General features: G+C 39.7%; 1 protein-coding gene across 1 annotated transcript; it reads left to right on the plus strand.

The window, feature by feature from the left end:
* The first annotated feature begins 1,847 nt into the window (after positions 1 to 1,847).
* Positions 1,848 to 5,280, plus strand: ARMCX2 (armadillo repeat containing X-linked 2). The gene is made up of 3 exons (XM_079124350.1): positions 1,848 to 1,984; positions 2,305 to 2,338; positions 2,692 to 5,280. Exon 3 carries the CDS (start codon positions 2,820 to 2,822, stop codon positions 4,881 to 4,883), a length of 2,064 nt encoding a protein of 687 aa, XP_078980476.1. The 5' UTR covers positions 1,848 to 1,984; positions 2,305 to 2,338; positions 2,692 to 2,819; the 3' UTR covers positions 4,884 to 5,280.
* Positions 5,281 to 19,437: the final 14,157 nt, after the last annotated feature.

The raw sequence follows: 19,437 nt of genomic DNA on the forward strand, positions 1-19,437 counted from the left end.
TGTTTTATTGTAATTTTTAGTATAAAAATAAAGTGTGGAAATAGTTTTAAAAATAAAACAAGAATATTCTGAAGTGCAGACCCCACTCCCATTTCTTGTCTCCTTTCTGACGCCCTGTTCTTTATCTACAGGGTAGCATGGAACTGCAAGGGAAATGGTGGGGACTAGGTAAAGGCTGGGGGATTGGAGATAGAGGGACAGTATCCATAGCCCAGAAAAAAATGAAAATATTCCCCAACAAAAAGCCAAAAATAGAATATATACTCGATTGCAGCTCCTCCCCGGTAACCAGAGAATGGCAAATTCTTATATGGAGAAAGGGCTACTTCTGGCCTCCGAAACTACAAAGGCAAAGAATGAGTGACAGGACCTGATGTGGTGGGGTGAGACGAGAGTGGGGATAAAGGAGGGGGCTCACACTCTTGGTGGGAGTGGAAAGCGGGGATCCAAGCTTACTGGAGATGCAGCCCTCACGTGACCAGGAGCTGACGTGGGCAAAGGTACTTAAAGCCCTGGCCGCCGACTCCCTGTCCTCCTCTGGGTACCAACTCTGTTACGCTGCGCACTGCCGGGCATTTAACCCAGGCAAGGAGGAGGAGGAGGAGGAGGAGAAGGAGGAGGAGAAGGAGGAGGAGGAGAACGAGAACATTTCCCCTGATCCCTGCAGGTGGGTGTGAGGGTGGGCATGTCCTAGGACCACTGAATAGGAGTAGCCTAGGGATGCGGGATTCCGAAGCCGAGGGTGCCTCAGCCTCACTGCTTCGGGCCTGCTTTTCAGAACAGATCCGTGGCGCCCAGATGCAGGCTCGTTTTGGTGGGCGGAGAGAAGAGAGGGTGGGAAAGAAAAAACTTTGATGGATTTTGCGATGAATCTGCTTGCTTCCTCCCCCAGCCAGTGCTTTGTTTTGTTTTTTATTTTATTTTTTTGACACCCAGGCGCCGCACCCCACATCCTGCCCTGTTTTGAGAGGAGGAGGGAAGAGAAATAAACGTGGCAGCGCACAGAAGGCCAGAGGGGAGGTTGGGAACGGGTGACCGCAGGGGCATGAAATTTGGAAACAATCTGGACGGTTCACTCCCACCCTTATTTTGCAGACACTCCCCCACCATCACCCGCCTCCCTTCCCTTCCCCCAGCCAGCCCTCTGTCATTTGGGGGTACTGGGAAATGGGTGTGCCAGCCTCTGTAAGGAGAGATGGCAGGTTTGGCGCTGTCTGAGCTTCACAGGAGGGGGGGACCCTGAAAACCACCGTTCTAACTCCCAGACTGCTTTTCAGACACCTCCAGCTCACTCGGCTTTTCACCCTCATCTTTTCAGTCCTGGAAAAGGAATTCGGGTATGCAGGAGGGAGAAATGGCGGTTACCGGAGGACTGGTGTGGGGGGAGGGGGCGGGAGGTGGCGCCCAGAGCGGAGAAACCATGGAAAATCACGACCCTGAAAGCGAGAAGGCAGACGGTGGGGCTCCTGTTCTGCAGGATAATGCAGTCTAATGCTAGGCCTGGAGGTTAGGGAGTGAAGAAGGGTTGACCATAAGGAAGTGACACTAGATCGCCTGGCTGGAATCCCCCATGCTGCGACTCATCTAACATTCGATGTACCCTCATCTCACCGCCCCCCCTCCCCGCCGCCTCCCGCTTCGGTGCAGAAGAAGGGGTGTGGCGGTGTGTCCTGGAGAAATGGCGGCCAGGGGCGGGGCAAAGAGGAAGGAGGGGTTGAGTGCCTGGGGAGCCTGCGCAAGAGGGGGGATTGGGGGTGGGATGGGAGGAATAGAGGAAATGAGGGATTTGAGAGGTAGGATTGTTGGACGTTTTGGTGTGCGAATAATACTGAAAGGCAATTAATAGGAATCTTTTTCTGGGTGCTTATCCATCCACCAGGTTCTCAGTCTCCAACGTCTGAAGTCTGTATTTCTGCCCTTTAATCTGTCGTTAGCATGAAGCTCTAACTGAACCGAAGGAAGAAGCAACCCTGAATCTTCCCAGGTCAGTGTTGAGGGTGGCCACTCGTGGGGACCCTGGTGTGGGTGTGGCAGAAATCAGAGCAGAGTAAGACCATAGCTCCTCCTGCTGCCTCTTCTCTCTTGAAAAGACATCCTTTGCTCAGGCCAGTCCTTTTTGGTGCAGGGGAAGGGGTGTAGCATTCACCTTCCTAGTTAATAGTTTGAGGAAAAAAGGCTAGGGAGGAAAAAGAGTAGCCCTGAGGGGGGAGGGGGAATTCTGATCCACAAGAATACAAATCATGAAGGGAACCAGAATATGTTCACCAAAGACTCAAAAACAACCTTTTTGTTATCTGTCTGCAGGTCCATTTGCTTCTTAGGCTCTGTGCAACTGCAGGTACAGTGGAAAAGGGCTAACTGTTCTCATCCTAGGAAGGTGGTATGTGCACCATCTAGGCACCTACATGGGTAAGGGTGGGGATATCAGAACCAAATCTGAGATTTCTTACTCTCCACCAGCCTTCATACTGCCTCTCATCTAGGGGCAAGGAAATCCTGTTGTCACTGAGAGGGCAAGCTAGGGTGAAGATAGGACCAGGTCTCTAACCAGCAAACACAGATATTGGCACCTGTATTTGAGTGCTAGCACACCCACAAGGCATTGTGCCCCTAAACTCTCTTGTAAGTAGACCTGGTTAGACAAAAAGTGAGCCAGAGCCCTAAACCTCATATCTAACATTTACCCCCAAGGTCCTTCTCAGCTCACAGCCTCAGCAAAACTTGCAAGCCTGAGCTGAAGACCTCACCTTGACGTGCACGCGTCCCACTTGGGCAAGCCAATTCCACACCCTGGATCAGAGAATCATACCACCTGCACCATGAGCCGCGTTCGGGATGCTGGCTGCGTAGCTGCAGGGATAGTGATTGGGGCTGGTGCCTGGTACTGCGTCTACAAATACACCAGGGGAAGAGACCAGAAGAAGAAGAGACTGGCCAAGCCCAAGAACCGGGCTGCAGCTGGGACTGGAGCCAGGGCTAGAGCTGGGCTAAGGGCCGGATTCACTATTGACCTTGGGCCTGGATTCAGTCCCCCAGCCCCAGTCTATGCTGTGGCAGAGGACAAAGCCCAGGATGAAGCCCCTGCTCTTGATACTACAGGAGCTGAGACAGTAATCCCAGCTGCATCTAGCCCTGAGGCTCAGAGTGGGGCAGGAAGTCAGATCCAGGAGGCAGATGGGGCTAGGATTGGGCCTACGACTGAATCAGTAGTCGCGGCTGCAGCAGCCTCTTCAGTGGCACCATCTCCCATGGTGGCAGAGGCTTCCACAGCTATAGAGGCTCCTGCAGTGGCAGAAGCTCCCAGTACAGCAGAGGCTTCAAGGGCCTCAGCACCTCCCAGGGCAGGAGTGACTCCTGGGGCAGCAGCACCTCCTGGGGCGGCAGCACCTCCCAGGGCAGCAGCACCTCCGGGGACAGCAGCACCTCCGGGGGCAGCAGTACCTTATGGGGCAGCAGCAGCTCCTGGGGTGGCAGCACCTCCCAGGGCAGCAGCACCTCCTAGAGCAGCCGTGTCTCCTGGTGCAACAGCACCTCCCCGGGTAGCAGCACCTGCTATGATAGCAACAGCCTCAGAGGCTGTGGAGACTCCTGGAGTGGCAGTGCCAACTGAGGCAGCCGAGGCTTCTGGAATGGCAGCACCTGCAGAGGTGGCTGAGGCTCCTGTGCCCACACTGCCTGCTGGGTCAGCAGCACCTACTGGGGCTGCAGAGGCTCCTGGAACTTCAGGGTCCCCTAGAACAGCAGTAGCTGCCAAGAAAGCAACCCCTGGGGCTCACACTGGAGCTATACCTAAGGCTGCCTCAGCCACTGGAGCTGTGCCCAAAGGTGGAGCCAAGGGTGGGACCCGGTCCCGGACTGGAGGCAAAGGCAAGAGCAAGAAAAGCAAGGTTGAAGTAGATGAATTGGGAATGGGATTCCGCCCTGGGGATGGGGCTGCAGCAGCTGCTGCCGCTTCTGCTAATGGAGGAGAGGCTTTCTTAGCAGAGGTCCCTGATTCTGAGGAAGGGGAATCTGGGTGGACCGACACAGAGTCAGATTCAGATTCTGAACCAGAAACCCAGCGCAGAGGGAGAGGGAAAAAACCTGTTCCCATGCAGAAGCGTCCCTTTCCTTATGAAATTGATGAGATTCTGGGTGTCCGAGATCTCAGGAAAGTACTGGCCTTGCTTCAGAAATCAGATGATCCTTTCATCCAACAGGTAGCTTTGCTCACCTTGAGCAACAATGCCAATTATTCATGTAACCAAGAGACAATTCGTAAATTGGGAGGCCTTCCAATTATTGCAAACATGATCAACAAAACTGATCCTCACATTAAGGAAAAAGCTTTAATGGCCATGAATAACCTGAGTGAAAATTATGAGAACCAGGGCCGTCTTCAGGTATACATGAACAAAGTAATGGATGATATCATGGCCTCTAACCTGAACTCAGCAGTGCAGGTAGTTGGACTAAAATTTCTAACAAACATGACTATTACCAATGACTACCAACACCTGCTTGTCAATTCCATTGCAAACTTTTTCCGCTTGTTATCTCAGGGAGGTGGGAAAATCAAGGTTGAGATTTTGAAAATACTTTCCAATTTTGCTGAAAATCCAGATATGCTAAAAAAACTTCTCAGTACCCAAGTGCCGTCATCGTTTAGTTCCCTATATAATTCTTACGTGGAATCAGAAATTCTTATCAATGCCCTTACTCTATTTGAGATTATATATGACAATCTCAGAGCAGAAGTATTCAACTACAGAGAATTCAACAAAGGTTCCCTTTTTTACTTATGCACTACATCTGGAGTGTGCGTTAAGAAAATTCGAGCCTTAGCAAATCACCATGACCTCTTGGTAAAAGTGAAAGTTATAAAACTAGTGAACAAATTCTGATTGCTGTGTACTCTCAAAAGACTTGAAATTTCTTGTTTTTGCAGTCTGGAAGCATTAAAAATTGAAAGTTACTGCTTTTCCACTTGCTTGTATAGTAAAGGGATCCTTTCAGCTGCCAGTTTTGAATAATGTATCATCCAGAGTGATGTTATCTGTGACAGTCCAGCTTTAAGCTGAACCATTTTATGAATACCAAATAGTCCTCTTGTACTGAAAACACATTTGTGATTTTAATCGTGCTGCTTGGATGGAATATTTTTACTGGTTCCTCTATGTGACTTGACAGTGAAACTGTCCATCATGAATGGCCTACTCTGCTATTATTTGTTTTGACTTGAATTTATCCACCAAAGACTTCATTTGTGTATCATCAATAAAGTTGTATGTTTTAAATGGCAAGAAATTGTGTTCATGCTTTAATTTGAAATCTAGCTGAAGAGATAAGGGACATAAATACAAAAGGATTACTAATAGTACCTGGGTATGTGCTTAATATCAAATATATGCTCTCTGATTAAATGAAGCAGAACTTGCTGAGGAAAGCTTCCATGAGGAAGGGTACATTTAAACTGGGCTAGAAGGGCAGGCCAGGAGGGGAAAATTGTTTGAAGAAAGGCATAAAGGTGGGAAATCCATTCCTGCAATAGGAAGTAAACCAGTTTACCTGGAATGGAGGTGATGGGAAGAGGAACAATGAGAATTTAAGGTGAGGAAAATTTAAGGAAAATCTTGAACACTAAGCTGAGATATTGAAATATCCTGTCATATTCTGGGAGACACTGGTCATTGTTGACAAAAGAAGCAATCGTGTGGCAGCAATGTGCAACATGAATTGGAGCTGGCATGGGGTTGGGGTAGACACTGGAAATAAGAACATTTGTTAGAAAGTTATGATCCAAGCATAAGATAATGAAGTGTGAAATGGGATTATAACTAAAGGAAATGTTAAATATGTTAGTTATAAAAGAATTATAAAAATAAAAAAGGACAAAGATCTGCCATATGCCACCTAACTATGATCTGGTACTGATCCTGACAACATAAGGCCCTCTTTCTTGGGCAACTGTGAAGACTACTTAATGACAAAAGTAGTTCCCATTTCGGATGAGAAAAAAGCAGTGCGGCAGAAAGAATGACACTTGGTATAGACCAGTGGTTGATTTCCTAGGGTAGAGATCTAGGTCTGCCTTCCTTTGGAAAAGGGGTAGTGATAAGGTTTTTTAGGGAACCCCACCACCTCTCCTCAGTTCACCTAAGAACTAGTACATGTTCCCTCTTCCCACCCTCGGCCCACTGAAGAAATGAAAAAAGAAAATGATAAGGATCTCAAGAGATTTTTCCAAACCCAGCATGCTCTTCTCACACAACACATAAAATCATTTTTGTGCAAGCGTATGTATGGTAGGGTCAGAAGCAGGGTTTCCTGGGATAGGGTCAGATTGGTATTATATATTGATACAACTTATCTGGAGAAAAATTTGGTAATATTCATAAAAAATGTAAAGATGTACCTGCTCTTCAGCAAAGCATTCCACTTTTTTTTTTGGTGCTGGGGACTGAACCCAGGGCCTTGTACTTGACAGGCAAGCACTGAGCTATATCCCCAGCCCAAGCATTCCTCTTATAGAATTTATTTTCTTAAGGAAATAATCAAATAATTGTACACAGAGGAATATACAAAGCTCATTTCAGCACTGTGTCTAAGAGAGAAAAACTAGAAGCAACTTATATGCCTAACATTATGGAATTAGCCATGGTATGTTCATGGTATGTTCATGCCAGAAAAAGTACAATGCAACTATTAACAACTATTGTACACCATGGTGACTGTGGTTAATAACAGCATATTATATGCTTGAATATTGCTCAGGAATAGATTCTAACCACAAAATGATAACCATGTAAAGTAATGCATATAAATAGTCTGATTTAACCATTCCATAATGTATACATATATCAAAACATCGTGCTGTGCTCCCTAAAAATAAATTTTAAAAATTATTAAGTACTTCTGTATTGACAAGAAAACACATTCGCCATATATAAGGGCCTATGGTATCAGTCCAAAAGGCTCACAGAACTGAAACTGGGTGAAAATTCAGATGTTTATTGTGCACACCTCTGCGTTTTTTACATACAATTCGGATTACCTTGTATATCAGTGGTTCTCAATGTGTAGCTCATGAACTACTGCAGGTCTCTAAAACCATAAGATCTAAACTACTTTCAAAACAATTAGATGTTCTCACAGGGTTTGCACTTGCACCAATGACAAAACAATGATGGGTAAAACTGTTGGTGCCTTAGCATGGATTGAGCCTGTGTCCCAAAACTCTATTAGAAGTGATTTTATTCTTTATCGTTCCACACTCAATTTTTTTATTTGTTCTAATTTGTTATACAAGACAGCAGAATGCATTTTGACACATTGTACACAAATGGAGCACAACCTCTCTTTTCTCTGGCTGTACACAATACAGAGTCACATCATTTGTGCAATTATACACATACATAGGGTAATAACGTCCATCTCATTCCACCATCCTTCCAATCTCCACACCCGCTCCCAACCCCTCACTCCACATTGTCCAGTACAAAGTTCTCCATTCTTCCCTACCCCCTTATTATGGATCAGCATCCACATCTCAAAGAAAATATTTGCCCTTTGTTTTTTTGAAACTTATTTTGCTTAGCATAATATCCCCAACTCCATCTATTTACCTGAAAATGCCATAATTTCATTCTTCTTTAAGGCTGAATAATATTCCATTGCACACACTTAATTTTAAAGATCCAGTTTCATTTTAAAATGTTTTTTTAAAATTATTATTCATAATAAAATTATCATTACTGTGGTAATAAGATGAACCTAGATGAGGTTAAACTCAAATTTTTTTAAATTCTTAATAAGGAGAACCTGAAAATGTACTAGTCCTGGAACATTAACATCTTCTTCTGGGTGGCAAATCAACAACAGAGTCCAGCTGTGGCTCAAACTTAAAAGGATAGTTCTTTGAAATATTTAACTTGGTAAAATAATAACAACAGACACTAAGAATTTAGCATTAGCTATATATATTTCTATTCCTGAAATGTGACTCTTGAAACATGTTTTAGACATTCTGTACTATAGTTTTTACCTTTTCACATTGTGTGTCCAGGTCATGGGTGTTGTGGGACAGTTCTCACAACTGCGTTTACACTGAGTAGTCCTGCTCTCCCTGCTTTAATTTATTGTTCTGCATAAACAATTAGATGAAGAAGAAGTTAGAAATATGACCTCATAAATGCAAGGACTGAGAATACAGGGATATGATTTTAGTGGCAAAGCGCAAGGATGAAGTGATGCAAACTCCTGCTCTCAAGGTCCCAAGAGCTGCATTTGTTTCCACCTCCTATCATTCTAGGTTATTCAACTTTTCTCTAACTGTGAGATATATCTCAATGTCTTTCCATAAATTCCCTGTTTGCATTTAAGCAAAAGGCTACAAACTAAGAGTAAGACTAGAAATAGAAGAGTAAACAATAGATCCTCAAGAAAATGTGGAATATTTGGGTTGAAGTGGTTAGAATGCAAATGAGATTTCCTTCCATAATCTGGGGTTGAAATCAATAACCTAGGTTGGTGTTGTGGCACACGCCTGTAATCCCAGCAACTCAGGAGGCTGACGCATGAGAATTGAAAGTTCCACGAAAGCTTCTGCAACTTAGCAAGGCCCTATGCAACTTAGCAAGATCCTGTCTCAAATCAAGGGCTGGGGATGTGGCTCATGGATAAGCAGCCAGGGTCAATCCCTAGTACATAAATAAATAAATAAATAGTTTTCCCTCTGACAATATTTTCTAAGAAACGAGGCTGTTATTCCTTTAAAACAATTTCAAGGAGAAGAGGCAGATATTTGCTTCTAAGGACACTGAACAACTTTCAGTGGAAAACATGAATTAGCTTGAATATGGAATTCATTGTAAAAGACAAAATAGAGCAATTAAGGAATCCTACTACATGAATCTCATATCACTTAAAGCTGTCAGACAGACCTCTTGAAGAGTGATTTTGAAAATTAACACTGTCTATTGCTTCATTGTGATATTAGTTTAATTCACAACCTTATCGTATTTCCTTAGTGAAATTAGGAACAATGATGACCACAATAGGTGATTCAGGAAATCCTGAGCCTCTTTGAGCTTTTTAAAAATAATATCCATTGTGCTTGATAAGTAAAATAGCAAATTTTCTCACGAGTCTCATATTTTTAAAGATTAAAATATCTTAGGTTAGGGTGATATTGCAATATCAGAACAAAAATGAGTAGAATTGCAGATTTTGAATGTGTCTGACTTAAGAACATAAGTTTAAATCAGTCCAAATTGATCACAGTTGAAGGTCTCACCTATTTTCAATTTATTGACAACATATTGATTATCCCCAGACTTAAGTTAGACATGAATAATAAAACTTCAAGAGTTATCACTAAAATAAAAATAGAGTGACTACATTATGTCTATAGAAATAAAGAAAAAATTCAATAAGAAAAAATATTTTGTTTAATCCAAAAGATGAGAAATGAGAAAAGAGAAACCTCCTTGAAAAAAAGCAAGATAAATAGAAAGCACAGAATTCAAATACATTAATAATCACAAGTGAATATGGGCTAAACTAACTAGCTAAAATATACCATCAATTTTCTTTAAATCCAGCTAACATGCTAATGATAAGTATGCAGAAACTTTTGAAGTAAAAAGATTGAAAAACTTACATCACACAAACACTTCCAAAAACATTATTGAAGAATAGGTGAATGGTTAAACAACTGCATTACATCCACACCATGGAATACTATTAAGCAATAAAAAGGAATGAACTACTGATACAAACAACAACTTGGACAGATCTCAAGGGCCTTGTAATGAGTTGGGAAAAAATCTTGAAAATTCATATACTGTACAATTCCATGTTTATAATATTCTTAAAATGGAAAAATATGGAGATGGAGAATAGATTAATGATTACTAGGGGTTAGAAATGATGGAGTGAGAAGTGTGTGTCCAGAAAGGTGTAGCACAAAGGAGATCATTGCAGTGATAGACTAGATCTGTATCTTGATTGCAGTAGTGTGATAAAATGGCATAGAACTATACACACATTTTGGACTAATATCAGCTGCACATTTGGGACTAATGTCAATTTCCTAATTTTGAAATTATGGAAATTATAGAAGATGTAAACATTGGGGAAAACTGTGTAAAAGGTGCAGAAGACTTCTCTTTACTATCCTTGCAGTTCCCTATAAATATATAAGTACTAAAAAAGAAAGTTTTTAAGATGATGATGAGAGTTACAATTCACCAAAATCTTATAAAAGTGTGAGGATTTAATAAAATATCCTCAAAAATATAAAGAAAAAATCTTATGGAGCTATAAAAGAAAGGAATAAATCAGCAATCACATCAGACAATACAACACTCTAAAGTAAAAGACAAAGAGAACAAACTTGTCAAGATATCAATTAGTAAAAAATGCAATCAAAAAGCTGATTTAATGTACATATACAAAACCTTGCACCCAATAATATGATTATATGCTTTTTCTCAACCATACAATGAACATTTATAATAATCATATTGTTGGCCCTAAAGCCAAAAAGTTAATGTTATTAACAAGTTTTAAAGAATCAATATCATTAAAATCACATTATTTGGTCAAAATGCAATTAGGACAGAAACGAATAACAGAGTGACATTTTAAAAATCCACCTGTTTGGAAATTTTTGAATAGGCTTTTTAATGATTCATGGATTAAAACGGAGAAGTAACAAATTTGAAATATTGAAAACTTCACAATTAAAATAACAAATATTGAAATATGTGGGATTTAGTAAAAACCATATTTCAGGAGAAATTTAAAGCCTTACTTGTATATGTTATATGAAGTGTCCAGATTAGGCAACACTGACCCAGAAGCCATTGACATTACTTTTACTTATAGCACCTTGTCCAGATTGAGTCATAAGGCCCCAATCTAACTACAAGACAGCTGTGAAAGTAATTACAAAGATCATTGTTGACTATTAGCTGTTCCTGCCATACCATAGTAATTAAAATAATAGGGAAAGGATAAATAAATAGGTTTGGAGTCAGATTTACATAAATGTAGAAAATTAATATACTATATAATTGGAACCAAAACTCAATGAAGAAATATTGGAGTGTTTAGCATATGATACTGGAAAGAGTATCTGAGAAAAATAAAACTAGAACCCTCCCTAACACCAAGTATAAATTTGAATTCCAGAGAATTAAAGAACTTAATATGAAAACTAAAATTATGAAGTAAATAGAAAATACCATAGGAAAAATATCTTTATAGCCTGGAATTAGATAACAATTGCTTAAACAAAACCTCAGGAGTTGTAGAAGACTGGAATTATAACTCAGTGGTAGAGCACCTGCATAGCATGCACAAGGCCCTGGGTGTGATCAATATCACCACAAAGAAAATTCAGATATAGATGCCATGAGTCAAAAGATTTGATTGCATAAAAATAAGAATTTCCATTCAATAAAGAATACCATGAACAAAGTTAACAGATGACAGAGAAAGGATATTTGCAATGCCTTTAACAAACATTAAAAACTAACATGCAAAGTACTCTTGAAAATCCAAAAGAAAGGACAGGAATACACTGCCCCAAATTGATAAAACACATGAAAACTATATTTGAAGAAGAGAAAATCAAAATGCTTAGAAATACATGAAGAGGAGCTAAGTGTTATAGTGCATGCCTGTAATCTCAGTAACTTGGGAAATTGAGGCAGAATGAGGATCACAAGTTCAAAGCCAGCCTCAGCAGCTTAGTGAGAGAGACCCTGTCTCAAAAAGTTAGAATGGCTGAGAGGGCTGGGGTTGTAGCTTAGTAGTAGAGCACCCTGAGGTCCAATCCCAAGTCCTACAAATGCACAAATACACACACACACACACACACACACACGCACACACACACATACATGAAGAAATGTTCAAATTATTATTAATCAGATAATTGCTAGTTAAAATGTAATCCATTTATAAGTTGTAAAGCTGCGTCAGATCACTAGTTACTGGTGGTTCAGAGTTAAAGGAATACAGCTGATGAGTTTAGACTAGATCTGCTATTCCAAAGAGCAATCTTGCAGTACTTAAATTAATTATACATATACCCTGTGGCCCATCAATCACATTTCTTATATATATGCATTCCAGAACACTTCACACATAGGCCCATAAGGAGATATGCATGAGGAAGTTCATTACAGTGTTTGCAGTAATAGGGAGTTGGAAACAGTCTAGATTCCATTTCCAGGAAAATGAAGAAGTAAATTAAGGTGGGTGAACACTGTAGTATATTATTCAATAGTAGAAACTAGATTGCAGGTACACAGAGTAACAGATGGATCTTTTAAAAATACTACTGAGTAGGAAAATAACCAGAATGAGACACACAGCACTATATTACTACATAAATTCATGCACAGAAAATAAGGTAAGTTTTAAAATAACTCAAACAAAAAAGCATACAATAAATATATTAGAACTGTTGCCTCTGAGGAAGAGGATGGAAGTGAAGAATATATGTGAAAGGAAACAAAGTATTAAATGAATAAGTAGAGAAAAGAGGGAAAGTGTTTTGATTAGACCAATGAAGATAGTATATTATGAAGGGGGAAATATGCTTAGTGTAATTCTCATCTCCTAAATTCCAAAAGCAAAGAAAGAAAGGAAGGAAGGAAAGAAATTCATTAATATTGTAACACAAAAATCTAAACTGTTATAACAAAAGACTCAAAAATAGTATGGCTATAAGAAAACTATTTCTCATTCACTGGAGTCTGAAGTTAATGTTCCAGGCCAGCAGGGAGGTTCATTTCACCTGTGGCTCCATCCTCTTCTAGGTACTCAAAGTTCTTTCCATGGATTGAAGAAGGGACAGCACAGATCACAAATAGGGAAGTTAAATGAGTGAATCTCTAGAATACAGCATTTCTGGCACAGTCTACTGGCCATAATTCAGTCTCATGCATGCATGCAATCATAAGAGACATTGTGGACACTAACCTAGCTGGTTTCCCGGGAGAAAGCAAAGAACATGGATATTAGGGAGAAGTAACAGCCCGTGTCACAATGTGCAAGAGCTTTGTGAAGGGAATTATAAAATGTTATGCAAAGATATCTTTCAGGATTTCGGTGCCCAGTATCCTGACTGGACAATAGTTTTCAAACTCATTTGCCTTTCTTGAGTCTTGCCTGATCACCCTTCATCCTCAATACCTTCCATTTCCCTGCAACCATGTAATTTCACCAAAATAAAAGGAAAGAGAAGCAGACAGAGATGGGTGTTAGAGAACAGGCAAGATGTCAGCCATAGAAGCAGGGAATAAATATGAGATTTGTACATATTCCTCATATTTTAGGGTACTATTGTAGCCTTAAAAATAATCATAAACATGCAATCATATTTACAATTAGAAAAAAAGCAATGAAGCTATTTTCATTTCAAAAAATTGAGAAGGGGAAAACTATCATAAAAAATTTCCAACTTAAAGAGAGGTTTTACTTTATGCAAGTGCCTTAATCCAAATAAATTTCACAGATACGTTGTTTTTCTACATAAGAAGTGTTTTGTAAGTGGGGTACTGTGGTGCAGGTGTGTAATCCTAGCACCTCAGAGCTGAAGCAGGAGGATCAGAAGTTTAAAGCAAGCCTCAGTAATTCTGTGAGGCACTAAGCAAATTAGTGAGACTCTGTCTCAAAATTAAAAATAAAAAGGGCTGGGAAATGGCTCAATGATTGAGCGCCCCTGGGTTCAAACACTCGTACCAAAAAAGAAAAGAAAAGAAATGTTTTTTATAAATATGCTCAGCTCAGGTATTTTCTGTTTTTAGACTGAATCCTTCTGAACAATGAGATTCAAGTCTGGGCAAAAGTAAGGACTTTCAGACCAAGGGAGTCAAGAGAGAAGGAGGCAGAGATGATAAATCCATCCCGTCCTGTCAAAGGGAGGGGAAGGTGTGCTGTTCCTCTACTCCCTCCTATGTTACAAATCTTCTCATTCGCTACATTCAGGAATTTGTTGCTTACTCCAAAAATGTACATGGGTAGGTGACCAACGTGGTGAATTGAGTACATTCCTTTAGTTCCTTCCTCTCTCTCTCCCAAATTCCCTCATAGGTTCTTAGCCCCAGGAGAGTGGGGAGCACTATTCCTGCCATGGAAACAAGAACAGATCCCTGCATGAACTCTGGAGAATTGATGAGGATAGAGCTCCCTCAGATCTGCCTGATGTCTGCCTTTATTTTTTTTGCAGTGATTGGGTGGAAACTTCCTTGGACCCTGTCTGCTGCCTCCTACCAAGGCTGAGGTGTGCAGTCTGGAAGGCCTCCCACCAGAGGCCTAAATTCTAAATCTTCAGGGATCCCAGGAGGAACCTAGTCTTGCTGCAGGGTTGCTGCCTGCCAATGGCCTTTCTCCCTGGTCGCTCCTCAGTCAGGATTAGACCAGTGTCCAAGAAACTATCACCTACCTGCTCACCATACTGAATAACCCAGACCAGGTATTCTCAACTGCACAAGTCTATAACCCCCTGACAATTGTATAAATGATTGTGTATTGGGAGTGAGAGAAGGATGCATATGGGTTTTTCAGGAGAGAGAAAGAGTCTAGAATTGCTGACAAGTTCTTAATTTCTTAATTTCTTAATTTAAAAAAATTAAGTGTGACCCCAAATTTATTAATAACCACTGGTCCAGAGTGTATATGTTTATTTTTTCTAAATAGCACAATCTTTATTCGATTTTTATAAATTAAATCTTTATTTATAATGAGATTAATAGTCATTATAGAAATGTATTCATTAATTCATTTAATAAGTCTTTATTGAGCACCAATGCAACTCATATGGTAGCAGGAAAAACAGACTGCATGTTTGAATTCATGAAGTTCACCAATAGCAGCATATGTACATTAATCAAAAAATCACACAAGTGTATAAACAATTACAATTCCACATGAGTACAAAGAAGTAATGGAACATAGGTATGTAGAAGTACATACTAGAAGATCAAGACACATTCTGAGGGGGAAGAGAGAGGACAGGGAAAAATTCCATAAGGAGATAAAATTTAAGCAGAAATAAGGAAAAGTACCATTAACTAGGCAAAGAGGACAACATAAATGCCTTGTAATCACACATTCTGTCTGGAAGCAATATAAAACTGCAATATCCCAGGTGATTTTTTATGTGTGAGTGTGTATGCTTGTGTGTGTGTGTGTGTGTGTGTGTGTGTGTGTGTGTGTGTGTGTGTGTGTGTGATGCTGGAGATTGAACCCAGGGATTGTGCATGCTAAGCATGTGCTCTACCACTGAGCAACACCCTTGGCCCCTTTTCAGGTATCTAAGAAACATGACATGTCACCTACACAATCCAATTCAATAAACATATCTGAGGAACTGTCAATCAATAGCAGACTAAACTGACTTAGAAAGCTTCCCTCTTACCACTTAAAACTCACAGAAATAATAGAATATGTACCTTCTCTAGAAATAGCAATACAATCAAATTCATAATCATGAAATGGAAATCACCCAGAAATAAAGAAGACGCTGAACAACAATGAGCTGGAGATAAAGACATACAGATTGATATTGTCTTTAAGAACATAATTTCACTTGGAGATAGGAGGCAATATCTCTAGGCTATGGAAAATGGGCAGCTAGTACTGAGCTCCTGTCTAAATTCAAATCCTACAGAAGTGTAATCAACATGGGAATAATAACAAGATAGTTTTATTTTCCCTTGCCAAAAATATATGGCAAGAAAGCTTGTCTTTTATGTTAAGTCAAAGGTAGATAGAGTTCTAGGGCTGGGGTTGTAGCTCAGTGGTAGAGCGCTTGCCTAGTATATGTGAGGCACTGGGTTCCATCCTCAGCACCAAATGAAAATAAATAAATAAACAAAATGAAGATACTGTGTCCATCTACAACTAAAAATATTTTTTAAAAATGTTCTGTGGGAGCAAATAGAACCCCCACTTTGGCATGGAGTTGAAGTCACCAATCCTACATGTTAGAGAACCCAAAGGACACTAGCATAAAAATTAATCTGGAACTAGTGAAACATCTGGCCTTAGTAGAGGCAAACACAAACAAGGAGAAAATTAGGTCATTTAAATATAGTAAGAAATCACACAGAATGAAGTGCACAAAGATAAAAATGGTGCAAATATGAATGATAAATTGGAAGATATGGCAGAAAGAAAGTTTTAAAATACATCTGCAGAAATTCCATAAAGAAAGCCAATAGACAATGAGGATGAGGCAACATTTGATGGGATTGTGTCAGAATTTCAACAACTGGAGCAAGGAAATAACATTTATATTGAACACAGTGAGTTTTGAGCAGGATAAAGAAAAATAAAACTGTAACTAGATAAATCTTTGTATATACCTGGCACAGCATTTTTATATATTTAGGTCTTAGGAAATCTAAAATCTCTTCATAAACCTTTCCTGATGTAAGGAATGGGGAAAATGGAAAAGTAAGAGATATTCTGCAAGGGAAAAGAAAGAACAGAAGCTTTTATCTGAAACATAATATTCTATCATATACGCACACAAGTAAATGTGCATATATTTGCAACATCTAATGCAATATTAAATCTCTCTTTTGAGAGTCAATAGGAGGGCTGGGGTTGTGGCTCAGTGATCCAGTGCTTGCCTAGCATATGTGAGGCACTATATTCAATTCTCAGCACTGATATACATAAATGAATAAAATAAAGATTCACCAACAACTAAAATCATATATATATATTTTAAAAGAGACAGTAAGAAACCATCTTCTAGAAGGGGCACTATTAGAGAAGAGGAAGAGGATCAGGGGAAGAGAGGAGAGTAGGGGAAGGGAGGATTATGGGTGTATGAATATGATCAAAGTATCTTACATACATGAATGAATATACCACAATGAAACTTATGACTCTGTATAATTAAAATGCACTCATAGAAAATAAACCATCTTTGAAAAAGGGAGGAAATGACATTCTCTTTTCAGGAATCCAGTCGGAAAGTACATGACAATGTTTAATGATATTCTGTGTCCCTCCATCCCTTAGTAAATCACTGTATATTCTCCTCATTCTTACTATTCAGAGTTTTCCCCTGGAAACATAAGCAGGATGAAATCATTGGGAAATGGAAATGGTATCAGTTGTTGATCAGGCCAGTCTCTACACAATTTCTTTGCTTGTACCCTGCTTTCTCCTACTTTCTCGTACACAACAAACACTGAGCTTAGTTCTTTTTTTAAATTTATTTTTAATGTAAACAAATGGGAACATCTTGTTTCTCTGTACATAAAGTAGAGGCATACCATTTGTGTAATCATACATTTACCTAGGGTAATAGTTTTGATTCACTCTGTTATTTGTTTCCTTCCCCCCCACCCCTCCCACCCCTCTTTTCCCTCTATACAATCCCTCCTTCCTCCATTCTTGCCCCCCTCCTATCCCCCCATTATGTGTTATCATCCACTCATCAGTGAGATCATCGTCCCTTGATTTTTTGAGATTGGCTTATCTCACTTAGCATGATATTCTCCAATTTCATCCATTTGCCTGCAAATGCCATAATTTTATAATTCTTTATGGCTGAATAATATTCCGTTGTATGTATATACCACAGTTTCTTTATCCATTCATCAACTGAAGGGCATCTAGGTTGGTTCTACAATCTGGATATTGTGAATTGAGCAGCTATGAACATTGATGTGGCTGTATCTCTGTAGAATGCTGATTTTAATTTCTTTGGGTATAGGCCAAGAAGTGGGATAGCTGGGTCAAATGGTGGTTCCATTCAAGTTTTCTAATGAATCGCCACACTGCTTTCCAGAGTGGCTGCACTAATTTGCAGCCCCACCAGCAATGTATGAGTGTACCTTCTGCCCCACATCCTCGCCAACACCTGTTGTTGCTTGTATTCTTGATAATCGCCATTCTAATTGGGGTGAGATGGAATCTTAGGGTGGTTTTGATTTGCATTTCTCTTATTACTAGAGATGTTGAACATTTTTTCATATATCTGTTGATTGCTTGTAGATCTTCTTCTGTGAAGTGTCTGTTCATTTCCTTAGCCCATTTGTTGATTGGGTTATTTGTATTCTTGGTGTAGAGTTTTTTGAGTTCTTTACATATTCTGGAAATTAGTACTCTATCTGAAGTATGAGGGGCAAAGATTTTCTCCCACTCTGTAGGCTCTCTCTTCACATTGCTGATAGTTTCCTTTGCTGAGAGAAAGCTTTTTAGTTTGAATCTATACCAGTTGTTGATTCTTGCTTTTATTTCTTGTGCTATGGGAGTAGGAAGTCTGATCCTAAGCTGACATGTTGAAGATTTGGACCTACTTTTTCTTCTATAAGATGCAGGGTCTCTGGTCGGATTCCAGGGTGCTTGATCCATTTTTTGTTGAGTTTTGTGCAGGAGGAGAGATAGGGGTTTATTTTCATTCTGCTGCATATGGATTTCCAGTTTTCCCAGCACCATTTGTTGAAGAGGCTGTCTTTTCTACATTGCATATTTTTTGGCACCTTTGTCTAGTATGAGAAAATTGTATTGATTTGGGTTTGTGTCCGTGTCCTCTATTCTGTACCATTGATCTACCTGTCTATTTTGGTACCAATACCATTCCGTTTGTTACTATTGCTTTGTAGTATAGTTGAAGTTCTGGTATTGTGATATACCCTGCTTCACTCTTCTTGCTAAGGATTGCTTTAGCTATTCTTTGTTTCTTATTCTTCCAGATGAATTTCATTATTGCTTGCTCTATTTCTGTGAGGTACGTCACTGGGATTTTAATTGGAATTGCATTGAATCTGTATAGCACTTTTGGTAGTATGGCCATTTTGACAATGTTAATTCTGCCTATCCAAGAACATGGGAGATCTTTCCATCTTCTAAGGTTTTCTTTAATTTCTTTCTTTAGAGTTCTGTAATTCTCATTGTAGAGGTCTTTCACCTCTTTTGTGAGATTGATTCCCAAGTACTTTATTTTTTTTGAGGCTATTGTGAATGGGGTAGTTTTCCTAACTTCTCTTTCTGAAGATTCATCACTTATGTATAAAAATGCATTAGATTTATGAGCATTGATCTTATGTCCTGCTACTTTACTGAATTCACTTATGAGTTCTAAATGTTTTCTGGTGGAATTTCCTGGTTCCTCTAAGTATATAATCTTGTCATCAGCAAATAAGGATATTTTGAGTTCTTCTTTTCCTATTTGTATTCCTTTAATTTCCTTGGTCTGTCTAATTGCTTTGGCTAGAGTTTCAAGGACAATGTTGAATAGAAGTGGTGAAAGAGGGCATCCCTGCCTTGTTCCAATTTTTAGGGGGAATGCTTTCAGTTTTTCACCATTTAGAATGATATTGGCCTTAGCATAGATTGGGCTTAGCATAGATGGCTTTTACAATATTAAGGAATGTTCCCACTATCGCCATTTTTTCTAGTGTTGTGAGCATGAAAGGA

Source organism: Sciurus vulgaris (genome assembly GCF_902686455.1).
Source record: "Sciurus vulgaris genome assembly, chromosome: X".
NCBI classification, from domain to species: domain Eukaryota; kingdom Metazoa; phylum Chordata; class Mammalia; order Rodentia; family Sciuridae; genus Sciurus; species Sciurus vulgaris.

What these genes read in the sequence shown, in the direction of transcription:
- ARMCX2 (XM_079124350.1), top strand. Translation starts at nt 2,820, where the DNA reads ATGAGCCGCGTTCGGGATGCTGGCTGCGTAGCTGCAGGGATAGTGATT.